Raw genomic sequence first — 20,510 nt, forward strand, 5'->3', positions numbered from 1 at the left:
TCTAAGTTAGCCAGATAAGTTATAACCAGCTAACTTAAATAGCCGGATATCTTTGAATATTGGGACCATAAAGTTTCAGGTATTGTGGAAATATCTAGTATATAGATTACCTTGTACATTGAATTCCTGATGTCTGGCCTGCCATATTTTCTTGTATTTTAGCCTTACCTAACCTTATTTCAATAATGTCGCATAAACAGATTGTGTGACTGATCGATAGACAACTGTTCCTATTATGGCATTAGAGCTTCTTAGTAAGTCCCATTTTCAGGATTTCAAATATATTTCCCCACTGGACTTATTTTTCTTCTTTTCTTGGTGATATCTGAGAATTGTGAAATGCCTCCAAAACGAAGAGTTCCAAAAGACAGGAAAGAAGCAAAGAAGTCTGACCATGTTACAAGTGCAGTGGTTAGCAGCCAGGAGAAAACAACACGCTCGCAGGAGATGTTAGACCCATCTGTGCAGTCTAAGAGGCACAGCCGACGGCTCAGAGATGATATTGAGGAGGAGATGGAGGATTCAGTCACATTACCGGCTAGTTCTCCAGCTAGATCACCAGCCCCAGAGAAACATCAGGTAGGCTATTTAACACATGAAGAAGTTGAAGAAGATAATTATGAAATATATCGCAGAGATAAATTGAGTAATTGATTACATAAGCAGGGGGTAGGGGCTGGGTGGACAGTGAAGTATTTCTGTGGTTAGTTAAATTAGAAAATGTCCAGACCGTGCTTAAGAACAAGATTTCTGTGGTAGTAAACTTCATTAATATAGTGATATGAGGAGAGCTATAGTTTCTGAAACCTATTGTCTGTATTTATTTTGGTATGTTGTGGAAGTAAACATTTTGGCAGATAACAGATTATAGGATCTGGGTTGACATTTTAACAGTTTAACTGCTTCTTTGTAGACCTTCTAGAATTCAGAGGTACACTTTTGTCCCCAGGGCCACTTTTACTCCCAGATCTCCCTCTTCTAACACAAACACAGTCCACTTGCCCAGGATATTGGGGTTTGTTCCGGCGGGAAGGAGTGATAAACCTCTGGGGATCCTATGCGCACAGCACTGGGTACCAACACACAGTCTTTCAGATTCCTTTTGGTTGCTCCCTCAGGTGTGCTCACTGTTTCAATGATCTTGCCTAAGGGCATCTTTGACTCTGAAGAAAGATACTGGATACTCTGGGGTATTCAGCAAACATTTACTGCAACCAAAAATACTTGAAGTCCAATTGACAAGAAAAATTCTCAAATTTATCTTCACACAAAAATAAACAGTCCAAAGTTACCTCTTTCCTCAGGTTGTTAAGCTGGGTTAATGTTCTTTAGGATGGCAAGTTCTAGATAAAAACTCAATACACTGCTAATTGATAGAAAGTGGGTTCCTAGTGGGATAAAAAATGCTGGATGTCTAGTCATAGAAAGATCCAAAAAGTCTTCAAACTCCAAAAACCTCTCTTCCTTCTCAGTGGTAAGAACAAGTGGCAAAAATTTCCTCCCAAAACACAAGAACAAAACTCTCTGCAAAGATACTTCTCTCTTCTACTCTTTGAGGTCATTGCTGCCCCTCTTTAGCTGGGTGGAAGGAATCAAAGAACCTTATCCTGATCTCCCAAGGCAGGAGTGACAATCCTCCCTTGGCAGAAGTAGCCTTTTAAAAAGCAAAACACTCAGAAAAACAAAAACTCTCTCAAAATAACTCTTCATCCACTCTTCCAAGACAATTCATTCCAGACCAAGGCAGAATCTCTTCCCTTGGATCAGGCTATGAAGCCTAAAAATAGGGATCAAACACCATTTCACACCTCCGCCCCAAAACTCCAAAATGCTACTTCCCCTCTTTTAGGCTATGGGGCCCAAAATACGGAGCATTCTGAAGCACTCCAGTTTCTTTGAAGTCTAACAAAACATCCAAAAGCCAATTCAGAACACCAACCCAAACTCCCCCAAAAAACACACTGTTCCTCGTGCACAGTCTGCTTTTATAGTGCACTGCTGATAAGCCACTGTGAAGGTGCCTGCAGGGATGGTCTGCAAACTACTCTCCTCTCTACAAAAATCCTAATCTAAGCTCAGTTAGGGAAAAAAGGTAGTGGAAACCTAGGGTTCTCTATAACAATTTGTACCTCTTGGATCTGGTTGTTGGTAATCTCAGTGGTCAGGAGGAAGAATACTCTTGATGGAAGCAATGTTCCTTGCTAAGCTGTACAGCAAACCACTGACACTTTATCTTTACCTGGCACTGATCCAGCTGCTTTACAGATTTAATAATATGGGCTCCTGTAATGAGCTGGCCCTGCACAGTTCAAAATGTAAAATGGCTAGAGTTCCTGAATGCTGTCCCTGATGAGCATCAGGTTTCTGACTGCTTCCTCATCCTCCTGAATAAAGCCAAGTGAAAATACATTACATGTATCCATTCAACTATGTCTACTCGCCTCTACACTATTTATTTTCTCATCTTCCCTATATCTTACTGAGTTGCATATATTGGGCATATCAACAACTATAAATAAGCTATTGGCAATGTATAAGACCAAAGTCTATGTGATTAAAAAAGTACTTAGGAGGCTATGCAGAAGCACCAATCAGGCTATCACCTTGATGTCTCACTACTTACCAGGGAGGAAGAGAAGGTGAAAGGTGAATATGAATCTATCTTAGAAACACACAAATGAAGGTTCTGCTGCTTCCATTTCTTTGGTAAGTGAGTGTGTGGCATGGATCCAGGTGTAAGGGTATGTTGCGGTCTTTCTGACGGGCTGTTCAGGAGTCTTGTCTCAAGTGGAGGATGGCCTATGCCAACACAAAGAGTCAACTGCTGTCAGAGGCTCAAATCAGGGCTCACTTCCTCTCTTTGTACTCAGGCCTCTACCCTACCCTTCTCACCATAACTTTGAGCCTAAGACACTCTGTTATAAGTAGCTCTCCTAGTGCTACCAACTGTTTCTACTCACTCTCATGTGAGACCCTATTTTTAAACTTGTGATCTTACCTCCAGTAAAAACAGGTGGACAGACTGGCTAGAATTAATATATGCAGGGAGGATAACTTTCAAACAGCTGCATGCACCCCCATATACACATGTATTTTATATACATAGGTTATAAAATACACGCCAATGTATCCTTCAACATGCGTGCATTTAGAAAAAATGAAAGAATGCATGTTGCATTTATCTAGATAAGTTCCAATTTATCTACTAAGTAGCGGCACTTATCTGGATAAGTTTTGATTTATCCAGATAAGAAGTGGCAAAGCCGCTATTTTGCAGGATAAGACTTAAAACACTACTTATCCAGCTAATTCGGATAGCCAGATAAGTCTTAAAAGCACTACTTATCCAGCTTAATCAGATAGCTGGATAAGTAGTGCTTTTTAGACTTAGCTGACTATCTGACTTAGCCGGCTTTGCTGCTACTTAGCCAGTTAAATCAGACCTTGTCTGGATGTGTTGCTACTTAATCCAATAAGTCGTAACTTGTCCAGATAAGTGCCGCTTTCAAGACTTAGCTGGATAATTCTAATTTATCCAGCTAAGTCTTGAAAGTGCCGCTTTCAAGACTTAGCTGGATAATTCTAATTTATCCAGCTAAGTCTTGAAAGCGGCACGTATCTGGACAAGTTACGACTTATTGGATTAAGTAGCAACACATCCAGACAAGGTCTGATTTAACTGGCTAAGTAGCAGCAACTGCTTTACTCGCATATTTCTATGTCTCTTTAAAAATATATGTATGGAGGGTGTTCATGTGATGCGGTGAGCTAGCAGGTTGTGCATCTGCTGAGCTCCGGGTACCATCCACCATCTAAGTGAGAATCGGGCATTTAGATTTAGAGCAATTTAGATTAAGAGCAAAGTCAGTGCTCTTTCTATACCGTCGTTAAGCTAGTTGCCGTCACAACGGTTCACAATAAGGCACATAATTTCAAACTTAGATGGGTTGATTTATATTAACTAAACAGGTGCCATCAAATACTGTAACATAGTTTCATATTAAATATTACTTAGTGGTTGTGATAAGCCTTGTCTACTTTAAGTATATCGGCTATAAGATAAATTAACACTTAAGTCTGGTTCTCTGTTGTTGCAATCTAATAGAGGTAAAGTAAAATAAAATATACACACACAAACACCATTCGAGTAAGCTGATGTGTGTGTGTGTGGGAGTTCTTCGGACCGCATCATACAATTCCCTGCATAATTTTGTGTCATCCGCAAATTTGATCACCTCCCTTGTCGTACCCCTTTCCAGATCATTTATAAATTATATTAAAAAGCACCAGTCGAAGTACAGATCTCTATATAATATCTTTGCTTCTCAACAAACTGAAGACTATATTCTTAACTAAATGATATCTCAATTGCTCCAAATCATGGATCAGCTTATTTCTAGTATAGCCAAATACAAAAAAAAGGCAGGTGAAGCTATTCCACAGGGAAACACACAAAATAAATGCTTCATATTATATTTTATGCAGCGTATCCTCCCAACCAAATAGAGATTATATTTAAATTAAATACACTGCATCTACCTGTTCACCTTTATCCACATGTTTATTAACCCCTTCAAAAAAATGAAGCTGATTTGTTAGGCAAGACTTCCCTTGGGTAAATCCATGTTGACTGTGTTCCATTAAACCATGTCGTTCTATATGCTCTACGATTTTGATCTTGAGAATAGTTTCCACTATTTTTCCCGGCACTGAAGTCAGGCTCACTGGTCTATAGTTACCTGGATCGCCCCTGGAGCCTTTTTTAAATATTGGGGTTACATTGGCCACCCTCCAGTCTTCAGGTACAATGGATGATTTTAATGAAAGGTTACAAATTTTAATTAATACATCAGAAATGTCATTTTTGAGTTCCTTCAGTACCTAGGATGCATACCATCCATTCCAGATGATTTGCTACTCTTTAGTTTGTCAATCTGGCCTACTACATCTTCCAGGTTCACAGTGATTTCATTCAGTTTGTCTGACTCATCACCCCAGTAAACCATCTCCGGAACTGGTATCTCCCCAACATCCTCATTAGTAAACACGGAAGCAAAGAATTCATTTAGTCTTTCTGTCATGGCCTTATCTTCCCTAAGAGCCCCTTTAACCCCTCGGTCATCTAATGGTCCAACTGACTCCCTCACAGTTTTCTTGCTTCAGATATATTTAAAAACGTTTTTATTAGGAGTTTTTGCCTCTATGGCCAACTTCATTTCAAATTCTCTCTTCGCCTGTCTTATCAATGTTTTATACTTAACTTGACAATGCTTATTTTTTATCCTATTTTCTTTTTTATCCTATTTTCTTCAGATGGATCCTTCTTCCAATTTTTGAAGTACGTTTTTTTGGCTAAAATAGCCTCTTCTGCCTCACCTTTTAACCATGACGGTAATCATTTTGCCTTCCTTCCACCTTTCTTAATGTGTGGAATACATATGGACTGTGCCTCTAGGATTGTATTTTTAAACAGTGTCCATGCCTGTTGAACACTTTTAACCTTTGCAGCTGTACCTTTCAGTTTTTTTCTATTTTCCTCATTTTATCAAAGTTTCCCTTTTGAAAGTTTAGTGTTAGAGCTGCAGATTTACTTATTGCCCCCTTCCAGTTATTAGTTTAAATTTGATCATGTTATAATCACTGTTGCCAAGTGGCCCCACCACCGTTACCTCTCTCACCAAATCCTGCGTTCCACTAAGAATTAAATCTAAAATAGCTCCTTCTCTTGTTGGTTCCTGAACCAATTGCTCCATGAAGCAGTCATTTATTTCATCCAGGAACTTTATGTCTCTAGCAAGTCCTGATGTTACATTTACCCAGTCAATATTGGGTAAATATTTACCCAGTCAATATTGGGTAAATTTCAGTTCCTCTACCCAGTTTATTATGTTGGTGACATCAGGAGAGCAACTCTGCTTATAGGGAAGTGGGTAATCAAGATAATACATATAATGAAGCTGATAATATATTATGCATTTCAAAGGGGAGCTGGCTTAAAAAGCACCATAAAAGGCATTTATCTGACTTTCCCAAGATATGCAGTGCCTCTGAGCTACATTTTTAAAAATATAGGATGAGATTATAAGTGTTTGCCAAACTCAGGCGGTTATTTTCCAAGCCGTGCTATGGACTTTTCGCACGCGTTAAGCACCATAACGCATGGTGCGATGCTAATTTGGAAAAGGGGGAGTAGTTTGGGGCGGGATTTCTCTCCAAATAGACTGGCTTTGCAGTTTGTGAAACCATATCAAACACTTTTAATGCCGGAAATAACTACACCTTTTTCATTTGCGTTAAGCTGTGCGATATGGCTATATCGCACTTTGCCATTTTTTCGCAAGAAGCATTTTAGGCTGTCGGAGTGAGGAAACTCACACAAAGATGAGATTTATTCAATGTTCTCTCAACTTAGCTTGATGGACTCTTTACCTGGGTAACATGAAGCTAGGTTGAGAGAATATTGTACAAATTTCATCTTTGTGTGAGTTTCCTCATTTCAAAGGACATCAAATCTTCTCGAGTGTATTGTTTTGTTCGTACGTCTCACTCTGAATGTCAAAGTGGCCCCTAACCCTACACTACTACCTAAACCTCACCTCGAGTAACTAGGTGGGCCTCATATAGCGGTATAAATACCTAACTACTATAAAGGCCTTATAGCTAGGGTTTTTTCTCTCTCTTTCACACTCTCAGTGGTTGTAGGTAGGAATTGTAGCACTTACCGCAAAGTGTGAAGAAGTTATTGCACTCTGTGGTAATACCTATGCGAAGCGCTAAGATAGCCTATTTATCACAAAGTGCGCTATTACCATAAAATATGCCCCTCTTCCTATCGCATGCGATAGTTTGATGAATCCTGGCCTCAGTGAATAACTTTCTGCCATAAATGTTTTGAAGTCCTGAAGATTTTCTTGATCATTCTTAAGTTGAATTTAAAAGAAAGAAATGGGGAAAAAGGGCTCTAAATTTCAAGAATCTGCCATTACAGAAGTCTAGGGCCTGATATTGAAAGCATGTTAGCGCTGGATAGCGGATAAGTAGGCTGTATCCAGCTATCTAGCAGTCCACTGAAAATCTGTGGACCAGTAGATAGCTGGATAAGTACTTATCTGGCTATCTTTTAGCTGGATAATTTGTGGGCAGGCAGTGGGAGTATCTGGGCGCTATGTAGCTAGTTAACTTAACCGGATAAGTAGCGATATTTGTTCTTCTCTGGTTAAGTTAATTGGACTAGTTAGATCAGCCATAGAGTTGATCTAACTTAGCCAGATTTAACATCTGGCTAAGTAGTGCCTTAACTACAGATATTCAGCGGAATATCCCTTGTAATCTAGCCAGATAAGCCATATCCAGCTAAGTTACTTACCCAGCCAGTGCTGAATATCACGCCTCTAGTGTATTACTACAGATAAGGACCACATGACCCAGCAGGACTACCAAATGTGCTTCCTCTACAAGCTGATCTTTTATAAAATGACAATATTATAATTGTATAACTTATAAAAAAGGAAACTGGTCTCTTCTATTAACTAAAGTTAGCTCTTATAATATTCCCTGTATATAGTATAGAGTGCTAAAGAATATACACAGCAATGAGATGTAGCTTACAGCTGCTGTCAATTATGTTCTAATGGTTAATTCTGAGTTACTGTTATGCAAGCTGCAAATCTTTTATCTACTGAAGAAACTCTATGTACAATATTTTCTAATTATACTGCATTTGTGGGATTTATATTATTTCCTGATGAATTCAAAATTAGGTTATTGCTGGCAAATTATAGTATAGTTTTCAATGTTGTAGTAATTTTGTAATTGAACAGATTTACCAGATAAATATCTGCATCTCAAGGACAGTACAGTGTCAAACTTTTATTCTATTCCACATCTTTCTGTTTATTAGTAAAAGTTAAAATTAGAGAGAATGTGAGTTTCATATGGGTTTCTATAAGATATGAATCAGGAAGATGAGGATATTATAGATGTTACAGGTGCAGTGCCACGGAGGACCTGGTTCGTCATGGTCTTTTCCCATAGACTCAAAAAGGGAGACAAGCTTCTATGAATCTAGCCCTAAGAGTGGGAAAAATGTGTTGATCAGTGAAGAGGAAATATGAACTTGAGGAGGATCTGAAGGAAAAGATAAGGAACGAAATGGCAATACAATATAATGAATAGATTTTGAATTATAGTTTAAATGGTAGTTGCTGAGAGGACTGAGGCTTGAGGGACACCTGTATTAATATGGAAGGTATCAGATATAGGATTGTCCAGTTTAGATAGGAAGGAGTCTAACCATCTGAGAACACTACTATCGATCCAAATGTTTCTCAGCTGATGACACCACAGAGTGAGCCACAATGCCAAAGGCAGCTTAGCAAAAGAAATTAAGATTCATCAGCATCAAACCCTTGTGAAATAGAGTCCATTAATGAGGAGTAATGTCTTCATTGAAAGTTGTTTCCTAAATCCAAATTGATTTGGGAAGAGAATATCTTGGTCTTCCATATGATTTACAAGTTGGGATAATACTGCTTTTTCAAGTACTTTTGAGAGAAAAGGGAAATTGGATATTGGACGATAGTTGTCCCAATCGTCGAATCTACCAGTTTTATTTGTTAGAATCGGCTTTATCACAGCTTGCTTTAACCCATGTGATACAATTCCTTCTGAGAGAGAATGGTTGGTTAATGTTGTGATTGTTGGAGTGATAATACCATCTACTTGTTTCAAGGAAGAGGCTGGAATTGGGTCACGTGGGTGAATAGCAGGATACATTTTGGCAATGATTTATCTATTTATATTTTGTATACCGATATTCTGATAACAATCATAATGGTTTGCAGCATCAATATAAATAAGATCATACAAATGTAAAAACTAAACAAACATTCAAAGTAAAATGATTAAAATATAAATACAAATAATTAAAAAAAACAAAAACAAATATCTACCATAAAAGTTCATTAAAAAAACAGACATCAACATAAAAGCCTTACTTTCTCCTTCTACAATAGCTGTAATCAAAAGTCCTCATCCTTTAATTTGCTTTATATTTCGTCCTTAATTTCAAGATTAGTTACTTTTTTGAATGTGGTCTACTTAATTAGGTCTTGTGAATCTTCAGGTGCTTGGTTGAGAGAACAAGGAATTGAGTTTTCAATTTATAGATTTTTGTCTAAGGAGGATGTGGCATATTCATTGCAAGTGGCCTTTGAGAAGTTATAGATTCTTGAGATGAAAGATGATGTGTCCTTAATTAAATGTTTAACAACATCAAAGAGCAATTTAGAATTAAATATAACCCCATGAATCTGTTTAGCACAGTAATCTTTTTTTTGCTTTATTGGTTAGTGTGCAGTATTTTGTTAGAGTTTTATATTTTCCTAGGGATTCAGATGACTGGCATTTCCGCCACTGTTTCTCTAATTTTCTAAGGTTCTGTTTAGCTCATCTTAAATTATCATTATACCATGGCCTTATCTTCCTAAGAGCCCCGTTAACCCCTCGGCCATCTAATGGTCCAACTGACTCCCTCACAGGTTTCTTGCTTCGGATATATTTAAAAAAGTTTTTATTATGGGTTTTTGCCTCTATGGCCAACTTCATTTCAAATTCTCTCTTCGCCTGTCTTATCAATGTTTTACACTTAACTTGACAATTCTTATGTTTTATCATATTTTCTTCAGATGGATCCTTCTTCCAATTTTTGAAGGATGTTTTTTTGGCTAAAATAGCCTCTTTCACCTCACCTTTTAACGATGACGGTAATTGTTTTGCATTCCTTCCACATTTCTTAATGTGTGGAATACAAATGGACTGCGCCTCTAGGATTGTATTTTTAAACAATGTCCATGCCTGTTGAACACTTTTAAACTTTGCTGCTTCACCTTTTAGTGTTTTTCTAACTATTTTCCTCATTTTATCAAAGTTTCCCTTTTGAAAGTTTAGTGTTAGAGCTGCAGATTTACTTATTGTCCCTCTTCCAATTATTAGTTTAAATTTGATCTTTGCGATATAATTTGTACCTTGATTGTTACGGTTATGGCTGCTGTGCAACTGCCTCACCACCAGGGGTCCTTCTAGAGCTGGCTCTCCTGACGGGCCCAGTCCATCTCCCTTGTTCACTCTATGTTCTGGACTTCCCTTTATATCCCTGCCTGGCAGTTCCCTTGGTGCTTCGGCATCGAGCTCGCCTGGGCTCCCTGCTCTAGCCTTCCTTGCTTTGCTGTGTGTGTGGTCTTTGGGCCCTGCTTTGCCTTGCCTTGCGCTGTGTGTGGCCTTCGGGCCTTCTACCCTGCTTTGCCTTGCCTTGCGCTGTGTGTGGCCTTCGTGCCTTCTACCCTGCTTGCCTTGCCTTGCGCTGTGTGTGGCCTTCGGGCCTTCTACCCTGCTTTGCCTTGTTTTGCGCTGTGTGCGGCCTTCAGGCCTCTGCCCTGCTGTGAGTGTGTGGCCTTCAGGCTCCCAGCCCTGCCGTATGTGTGTGACCTTCGGGCCCTCTGCCCTGCCGTGTGTGTGTGGCCTTCGGGCCCTCTGCTCTGCCGTGTGAGTGAGGCCTTCAGGTGCTCTGTCCTACTGTGTGCGTATGTAGCCTTCGGGCCCTCTGCCCTGCCGTGTGTGTGTGGCCTTCGGGCTCTCTGCCTTACTACTAGGTACCTTGACCCAGCCTGAACTCTGACACTGTTGCCTGCCGCCTGCCCTGACCCAACTTGGACTCTGACACTGTTGCCTGCCGCCTGCCCTGACCCAGCCTGGACTCTGACACTGTTGCCTGCCGCCTGCCCTGACCCAGCCTGGACTCTGACACTGTTGCCTGCCGTCTGCCCTGACCCAGCCTGGAATTTGACACTGCTTCCTGCCTTACTCTCCTCCACTGTCACCATCATCAGAGTCTTTCCAGCCATCCCTATCTCTCTCTACCTGGAGTCACTCCAGAAGGTGGTGTTCACAACACCAGAACACAGCCCGAGCGTAACACTGATATAGCACTGTCCCATTGTTTATCCTCCTTCCACCAAGTCTCTGTAATGCCAATTATGTCAATCTCATCATTTGCTGCTATACACTCTCTCTCTCATCTTACTTCTTAGACTTCTGGCATTGGCATACAGACATTTCAAAGTGTGTTTTTTGTTTGTATTAACCTGCTTTTCAGTTGTTAGGGATAATTCGGAAATTATTAGCTTCGGTGAGTTTTTACATATAGGCACATGGACTATGTTTGCTTTTAATGGAACCTCTCTGTTGGGATGCCCTAACTCTCCTGTTTCATTAATATCCTTCAAGGATACATTTCTCTGAACCATGCACTGCTGAGTGACTGTCAGCTTTCCCCGTTGTTCTAGTTTAAAAGCTGCTCTATCTCCTTTTTGAAAGTTAGTACCAGCAGCTTGGTTCCACTCTGGTTAAGGTGGGGCCCATCCTTTCGGAAAAGTCTCCCCTTTCCCCAAAGGTTTCCCCAGTTCCTTACAAAGCTGAATCCCTCTTCCCTGCACCATCGTCTCATCCACGCATTGAGACTCTGGAGCTCTGCCTGCCTCTGGGGACCTGCACGTGGAACAGGAAGCATTTCAGACTTGTATGTTGTCTACAGTTTTTGGGTGGTGAGGAACAGGGTAAAGTACTAGAGTGAGGAACAGGGTAAAGTACTAGAGTGTTTAAATGAACTGGAAATGGACTGGGTAAACTGGCAAAGGTATTGGCGAACTGGTGATTTCAAATATGCATGTAACTTAATATTTTCAAAATGGTATATGCACATACTTTATAAAATTCCTTCCTTCATGGATAAATCATTTAATATATATTTTTTTCACATCTATAATATATATACGCATGTTTATAAAATAGAGAAAGTAAGCGCATTCATTACATTTTACATTTTAACACATACTGAAAGGTACATGTTTACCTTCAGAGCAGAACTACATGATATTTTATAAACTTGCAGCTTACACTGTTTGAAAGTTAGGCTCCCTATGTCCTTCGATCTCTCCTATGTGGCTCCATTTTCTTGTCCACTTTTAAGACTGTAACTAGAACAAAAGTTACTAAGGTTATAAAACTAAAGATGTATCTGAAAGCAATGTGCAAAATTGTTATTAGTAAAACTAAGTAATTCTTATGTGTGGGATAGAATTTAACAACCCACATAGATGACTAATGCATTTTTTGAGTCACATGTTCCTTCTTCCCTAAACAACATGTTTGGCTTCAGAATTAGTTGCTGGCTTCTGCCAAGTGATCTGCCATGAACTTACTGTATTCAAGTAAATAAATTAGTAAATTGCATTCATTTCTGGTTTCACTTTTGATTTGTACTCAATGAACCACTTCAACTCACTCAATCCTCCCGCCCCACCAGAACGAACCACAAATGTACCCTTCTAGTCCCCCCACTTAAAAAGGCCCGTCTCTCAGCTACAAGAGACCGTGCCTTTTCAGTTGCCGGCCCTACCCGTTGGATCGCTCTACCTCACAAACTCCGTCTGGAACCCTGCCCTTCTAAATTTAGAAAATTGCTAAAGACCTGGCTTTTTCACCAGGCTTTCCCCGATTAATATATACGACCCCTTGCGTCCCGTCATCCCCCTCCCGTCTTCCACTTGCGCTTGTGTAAAATAATTAATCTTGTAACACTTGTTTAGTTGTAGTTTTAGCTAACCATGTTACTTTCTTTCTCGCCTCTCTCCTTTTTAATTTATGAGGCTCGTTGTTATCGAGCCCCCTTTTTGGTTATCCACCCCCCTACCCCCTGTTATTTGTACTTTCCACCTCTTTGTTATTATGTAAACCGATATGATGTGTACTTTAATGTCGGTATAGAAAAGCTGTTAAATAAAAATAAATAAATAAATAAATATATTCAATGGAAAGATCCCTGTACATACCCAGCTATGTGATATACCCTCCAAAAGGATTCATTTCAGTCAAATGCGCACAGTGATATATACGTGCATATATGAAAACAAGCAGATATACGCAAATATTTTATAACCTGCATGTATGATATAGGCACATTTTATAAAATACGCATATCTCTATCCCACAGCAAATGCATGTATGTATGCTTATGTGTGAATATATGCAATGCATTGAAACTATGTACAGTATATCAATGCATTGAATGCATGTACTTTTCCTACCTATTTTAAAAATATGCATGCGTATATTTTACATATGAAAGTAAAGTAGCACTTACTTGTATAAGTCCAGATTTATGCTTGGAAGTTGTCCAATTTTAAAACATGCATGCATAAATGAAATTTACAAATTAGTCCACCAGCTCACCCAGTTGTTCTCCAGGTCATTGAGATCTTAAGAACATAAGAACATAAGTTTATTTATTTTTATTTTATTTATTTAGCTTTATATTCTGCTTTTCACACTTTTTTCAGCGCTTCAAAGTGGATTACATTCAGGTACTGTTGCCATACTGGATCAGACTAAGGGTCCATGAAGCCCAGCATCCTGTTTCCAACAGTGGCCAATCCAGGATACAAATACCTGGCAAGTACCAAACATTAAATAGATCGTATGCCACTAATGATGGTAATAAGCAGTGACTATTCCCTAAGTCATCTTGACTAATAGAAGTTTATGGACTTCCCTCCAGGAACTTGTCCAAACCTTTTTTTAAATCCAGCTAAGCTGTCTTAATCACATCATCTGGCAATGAATTCTAGAGCTTAATTGTGTGTTGAGTGAAATAATTTTCTCCAATTTGTTTTAAATGTTCTACTTGCTAACTTCATGGAGTGCCCTCTAATCCTTCTATTATCTGAAAGAGCAAACAATTGATTCATATTTACCCATTCTGGTTCTCTCATGATTTTGTAGATCTCCATCATATCCTCCTCTCAGTCATCCCTTCTCAAAGCTGAACAGCCCTAACCTCTTTAGCTTTTCCTCATAGGGGACCCATTCCATTCCCTTTATCATTTTGGTCGGTCTTCTCTGTGCTTCTTCAGTGCATCTATACCTTTGTTTTTGAGATGCGGTAACCAGAATTGAACACAGTACTCAAAGAATGGTCTTACCATGGAGTAATTATAGAGGCATTATGACATTCTCTGTTTTATTCACCATTCTCTGCCTAATAATTTCCAATATTGTTTGCTTTTTTGACCACCGCAGCACACTGAGCTGATGATTTAAATATATTGTCCACTATGATGCCTAGATCTTTTTCCTGGGTGAAAACTTCCAACATGAATCCTAACATCATGTAGCTAATTATGGGTTATTTTCCCCTAAATGCATCACCTTGCACTTGTCCACATTAAATTTCATCTGCCATTTGGTTGCCCAAGCTTGGTTTTTCAAGTTCCTCCTGCAATTTATAACTATGCGCTTGGGGTTTTAATTACTCTGAATAATTTTGTGCCATCTGCAAACTTGATCACCTTATTTGTCCTCCTTTCCAGATCATTTATAAATATATTGAAAAGTAGTGGTCCAAGTACAGATAGATCCCTGAGGTGCTCAACCTCTCTCCATTGAGAAAATTGGCCATTTAATCCTACTCTCTGTTTCCTGTCTTTTAACTAGTTTGCAATCCTCCTATCCCATAACTTTTTTATTTTCTTAGAAGCCTTTCATGGGGGTCTTTGTCAAACACCTTCTGAAAATCCAAATACACTACATCTACTGGCTCACATTTATCCACATGTTTATTAAACTCTTCAAAAGAGTTAGCAGATTTGTGAGACAAAGCTTGGGCAAATCCATGCTGACTCTATCCTATTAAATGCTTTCTATCTATATGTTCTGTGATTTTGATAGAATACTTGTCATAATTTTTCCCAGCACTGAAGTCAGGCCTACCGGACTATAGTTTCCCTGGAGCTCTTTTTAAATATGGGGGTTACATAGGCCACCTTCAGATACAATGGATGATATTAATGAGAGGTTACAAATTACTAGTAATAGAAATGAAATTTTCATTGAATTGTTTCAGAACTCTGGAGTATATACACCACCTGGTCCAGGTGATTTGCTGTTCTTCACTTTATCAATCTAGCCAGGTTCACTGTGATTAGGTTCAGTTCATTTGAATCATCATCCTTGAAATCCATTCTGGAATGGATATTTCCCCAACATCTTCATTTGTAAACACGAACCACGAACCAAAGAATTAATTTAGTATTTCTGTGATGGTCTTGTCTTCTCTACATACGCCTTTAAGTCCTCAATCATCTAATTTCTGGCATTGGCATACAGACATTTCAAAAAGTGATTTTTGTTTGTATTAACAACTTGTTTTTCAGTTGACAGGGATAATTTGGAATTTTTTAACTTTTGGTTCTTTAGCCTGAATTTCCAAAGTTCATCCAAATCTCCCATCCAGTCAGTATGTCACAATAAACACATTTAATATCACTTACACCAGATAAGCATGCACCTCAATCGAGTGCGTGAAGGAGAGCAGCTAAGGAGCATGCTCCTTTCTGTGCTTCGTGCGCAGATGAGTTTAGGATTGGTTATGATTTGAGATTTATATTTTCAGTGTCTTACCTGGTGTCCTGTGCTACTCAGTCTGTTTGGGTAACAGTCAGTGGCCTAGACTGTTATTAATGTGAGCCCCCTTAGTGGGCTTCTGGACTTTGGACCCTGGAATTTGTTCTGCTAAAGTAGTAGGGAGATTAGATAGTTATGTTCTGCTTCAGGATGAGCTATATATTTTTTTTTTCTGACCATGATTCCAGTGGTTATGGGAAGAGGGTGGTGTTCTGGTTTAGTCAAGGGTTATAGGACTTCAGCAGTCAGAGTTTTAAGATATCCTCAGGCTGCTGATTTTTTAAATTGTGGAGCAAATGTATCTTGGGGGTCATCTTTTTTTTAATATTGGATACTGTGATGCCCTGGGAGCGATCTGGGACTGGGGTAGACTGGAGAACAGACCAGGCTGGAGTCTGGTCTGCTTTTCATCAGTTTATTTATAGATTTATATAACAGAACAAAAGAAAATGGCTGCTTACCTCAGCAGACTGACAATCAAAAGCAAACTTCCAAAACAGACACAGCACTTAATTATAGCTTCCTTCTTCTTCCTGGGGCCTCCTCTCTCTCTCAGGGCCTCATCATTTTATCCCTTACGAAAGGGAAATGCCCCCACCAGAGGATCCCCTTCCTGTCTGTCTTAAGGTGGACCGGGCCAAATAGCTGGAGCCGGTCCTTTAAGGCAGACTGAGGCTTTCTGTCATGTACTCTATCACAGATACATTAACACAGGATCTGTTCAGAATAAGGGGAGTTTATTAAGGATTGCTTGCTCACGGAACATTTGGATGTGTTATGGAGACCTGGCATCAGAAACATGGCATTGCACTGATGAATACTGCTTGCCCTGAAGGTTATTCATATATGGGTCGATTTTCAAAAACGCACATGGGTATCCATTTGCATGTGGTTCCCAGCGAGCGCATATGGACATGCCAATTTTATTTATTTATTTATTTATTTATTTAATTTTTTATTTATGCATTTTATCCAAATACACACAAGCATAACTTGTAGTAGAAATTTTAAAGTACAGAAAATATAATCCATATAATAAACAAACATTTTAATTTCGAAATTGTACTATTACTGTACTTTAACAAATAAAGGGAATACGGGAGAAGCCTTAATAATGGAGCATAATTTTAGGTAATTTTAGAAATTGGAAAAACTAGGCCGATGATAAGAAGTTCCACCATCTTTCTACAAACCTAACCAAGCTATGGGTTTATGAAGAAGGGTGAGAATCTAGAAAAACCCTCAATTGTTGCGGATCAAAGAAGATGTAGTTCTGCTCTTGAAACATTATACAACATTTACAGGGAAATTGTAATTTAAACCTAACACCTCTTTGAATAGCTTCTCCCCTCATACTAAGAAACAACTTCCTTCTTAATTGTGTTGCCTTAATCAGATCAGGGTAACACCATATTTTCTGTCCAAAGAAATTAGCCTGAGAATTTCTAAAGAAATATTTAAATATGTTGTTTCTGTCCATAAGGTCCATAAGGTCTTCTTAAGGTCACCGCCATTTCCTGTGAAGATTCAAGTAACGTTGTTATATCCATAGGAGTTTGTTCCTCCAGATTACCCCGGTCAGTTCCAGAAAAAGGAAGATAATATGCTTTGGTAATCACAGGTTTTACCTCTTCTGGAATTTTCAAGATCTGTGACAGATATAACTTGAACAAGTCTATCGGGGAAATATTTTTCAGAACAGGAAAGTTCTCAAATCTTAAATTATGTGATCTTAAATTGTTCTCAATTTTTTCATTTCTTCTATCCACTTCTGTTTCCTTTAATATTAAATTAGACTATCTTCTCAGTTTCTTGAAGCCGGCCTTCCATAGTTTCAACTTTTAAATTTTGTTGAACTAGTCCATTAGCGTTTTGGAGAACTTGATTTTTTGTATCTATTACCTCCTTGGTCAATGTATGTATTGATTTTTCTAATGATTGCAGTGCCAACCATATTGCTGATAAAGTTATTTCTGTCGACGGTTGAAATATCTTTTCTAAATTTAGGGTTTCTTGTATCTTACCTTCTCCTCCCCGTGCTTCACCGGCTCCATTTCCCAGTTCTAATGTTCCCAGCATTTCGACAACATTCAGCCCCTCACCTTTCTCTCCTCCGGGGGGCTGTATCTGTGTTGAATCCTCCACGATGTTAATTCCTCCAGTTGTTGAACACTGCAACGATGCTTCCGTCCCTCTTCGGGTTACTCCCGTCGGGACTGCGACCTCCAAACTCCGTCTCTCGTTAAGTCCTGGTGGAGCTGGTCTGGTAGGAAAGCCGGGGCTCAATGATGTATCTCCTGTCAGGAGGAACGGCTCATGCTCCAGAGCCGCTCTTTCAGCGACCTGCCCGCTCGGCAATGAAGGTGAGGCTGCCGCGAAAAAGCTCCCAATGCGGGGTTGGGTAGTATCAAACGGGGTAGAGGTATCTTCCCCTTCCCGTACCCTCGCCTTGCGCTTGGTATGCGGCATTGAGGTAAGAGAAATCAGGAAAAAAACGGGAGCACCTCACTGGTGTGACTTCTCAGGCGGCCATCTTGAGGCGTCTCCTACATGCCGATTTTATAGCATGCGCGCATCGCCACTCGCATGTTATAAAATATCATTTACGTGCACTCATGTGCATGCCGATTTAAATATCGGCACGCACATGTGCAAGTGGGTCGCGACTAGCACGCGTGAGGCGGGGAATTTCTTAAAGTATGCACAGCGACACGAACAGGCCTTTGCCCAGTTCCCTCCCATTCTGCTCCAATTAAGGGAAGTTCCCTTGAATAAGGGAATTTTCCTATACCCCTACCTACCCTTACTCCCTTTTCCCCTCTCCTCCCTGACCCCTAAAGTAACCCTGCATACCAGGGTTTTGTTTTTTTACTTACTTCACCTCAGCAGCTGAAGTTGTGTGGGCCGGCTGGCTGCCAGCACGTGCTTCCCCTGGGACAGGGCCTAATGGCTGCAGTCCAGGTCAGCCCCTGTCCGGCCCTCCCCTTTCACCAAGCTGGCACTTCTGTGCACATTGGAAGATACGCAAATGGCCGAGCCATTTTTAAAATGCGTCTGGCACACATATGGCCCGGCCACACGCTTATCCCCCGGTTTTTGCGTGCACAAGCTTTTTAAAATTAGGGCTATATTGAACAATCAAGAGGAAATAAGAGAAGGGGAGGAATTATGATCTTAAAAAAAAAAATCTTATGTGATAACTAAAATAGCTCAGGACGTAGCAATGCCTATTGAAGCATTGATTAAATTTCATGTATGGTTCGTTTGTACCATTTATTCCCCACCAGGGCAAAAGCAAGAACATTTGCAATCTTTAAATTAATTTGTGAGCACACTAGCACTAAGGTTTAAGAAGTTTAGGTGGGGATTTTAACCTACATTTGCCTCACTTGGTATGCAGGAATTTTTACTTCTGTTACAAGCATTATTGATGGTACAAATGATTCAGTGCCTACACATAGGGCAGGGCATACTTTGGATTGTTATTGTGCAGGGATTGTGATTGACATCTCTTAAGGGAATGTTGTTAAGAGAGAGGTAGCTTGGTTTTATCATTCCCTGATTTAGTTTTCATTAGGAATCGGCATGAATGGAATTAATAGAGGTGCTGTAAGTGAAAAGAGATTTAGGCAGTCAAATGTGGATAAAGAGGAATGTAAGATTTATTGCTTTGACAAAATAGACATGGATAATTGGGTTGGATTGTCTCTTATCACAAAGGCAGATAAGTGGCATTCTTCATTGCAGCAAACTTATGATCAAGTGGCTCCTCCATACAAGGCCAGTAGTCGAGAAAAGGGAAGAAATGCCCCTTGGTACACATCTACTGTTGCTGTTAAGAGATTGGTTAGGAAGCTGGAAAAAGTTGGAGAAAGGAGAAGAGCGAGGCATCTTTGGATGCTTATAAGACGGCTTTAAAGGATTATCATGACTGCTGTTTTAAGACTAAAAGAGATTATTATGTGTCACAGTTGGAGCAATCTGTTAATAAACCTTTAGAACTTCTTAATATAGTAAAGCGTTTGACATTAAAGTCAGACATTGTAGAGACCTGTATGTCTAAGTGTGACCTATTGGCAGATTATTTTGTAGATAATAATGCCTCTGTATCACTCCATGGTGAGACCGCACCTTGAATATTGTGTGCACTTCTGGTCACCGCATCTCAGAAAGGATATAGCTGCACTGGAGAAAGTGCAGAGAAGGGCGACCAAAATGATATGGGGCATGGAAAGGCTAAAGAAGTTAGGGCTGTTCAGTTTGGAGAAGAGACAACTGAGGGGGGATATGATAGAAGTCTACAAAATCATGAAAGGACTTGAAAAAGTTAATGTAAATCGGTTACTTTCTCTCTCAGATAATAGAAGGACCAGGGGCACTCCATGAAGTTAGCAAGTAGCTCATTTAAAACAAATCAAAGAAAATTCTTTTTCACTCAGCTTATAGTTAATTCTGGAATTCATTGCCAAGGAATGTGGTTTCAGCAGTTAGTGTTACCTGATTTAAAAAAGGTTTGGATAAGTTCCTAGAGGTTAAATCCATAAACTGCTATTACAGTAATTAATAAGCAATAGTAGCTTGTGATCTATCTAATTTTGGGTACTTGCACTTACATGTGACTTGGATTGGCCACTGTTGGAAACAGGATGCTGGGCTTGATGGAACCTTGGTCTGACCCAGTATGGCATTTCTTATGCTCTTATGTTCTAAAGTGCTTGATTTTCAGCAACAAATTTGTCCTATAGTGAGTAATTCAGATTGCACCTCGAACTGCAGAGTGAATGGACAGGCTTTGAGTCAATTTCTGTTGTGGGTCCCGGCCACGGCAGACCACGGCCGCCCCCCTCTACCTGCCCGTTTCGAGCTGGCATGTCTCCCGGTCGGCGCGGTGCACCCTGCTATCGGGCCGACTGCCTGCAGCCTCCCACGTGGCTTAAACGCCACCGTCCTGCTCTCTGTGGGGCTCTCCCTAGGTTCCTCAGTCCTCAGTTCTT

General features: G+C 39.8%; 1 protein-coding gene across 1 annotated transcript in view; it reads left to right on the plus strand.

Annotated features, from left to right (window-relative positions):
• The first annotated feature begins 345 nt into the window (after positions 1 to 345).
• DYNC1I1 (dynein cytoplasmic 1 intermediate chain 1) overlaps positions 346 to 20,510 on the plus strand; it is a 693,069-nt gene continuing 672,904 nt past the window's right edge. The window contains exon 1 of the mRNA XM_029588927.1: positions 346 to 579. Coding sequence (XP_029444787.1) covers positions 448 to 579 — 132 coding nt within the window. The 5' untranslated portion in view covers positions 346 to 447. The remainder of the gene's footprint in view (positions 580 to 20,510) is intronic.

Source organism: Rhinatrema bivittatum, chromosome 2 (genome assembly GCF_901001135.1).
Source record: "Rhinatrema bivittatum chromosome 2, aRhiBiv1.1, whole genome shotgun sequence".
NCBI lineage: Eukaryota > Metazoa > Chordata > Amphibia > Gymnophiona > Rhinatrematidae > Rhinatrema > Rhinatrema bivittatum.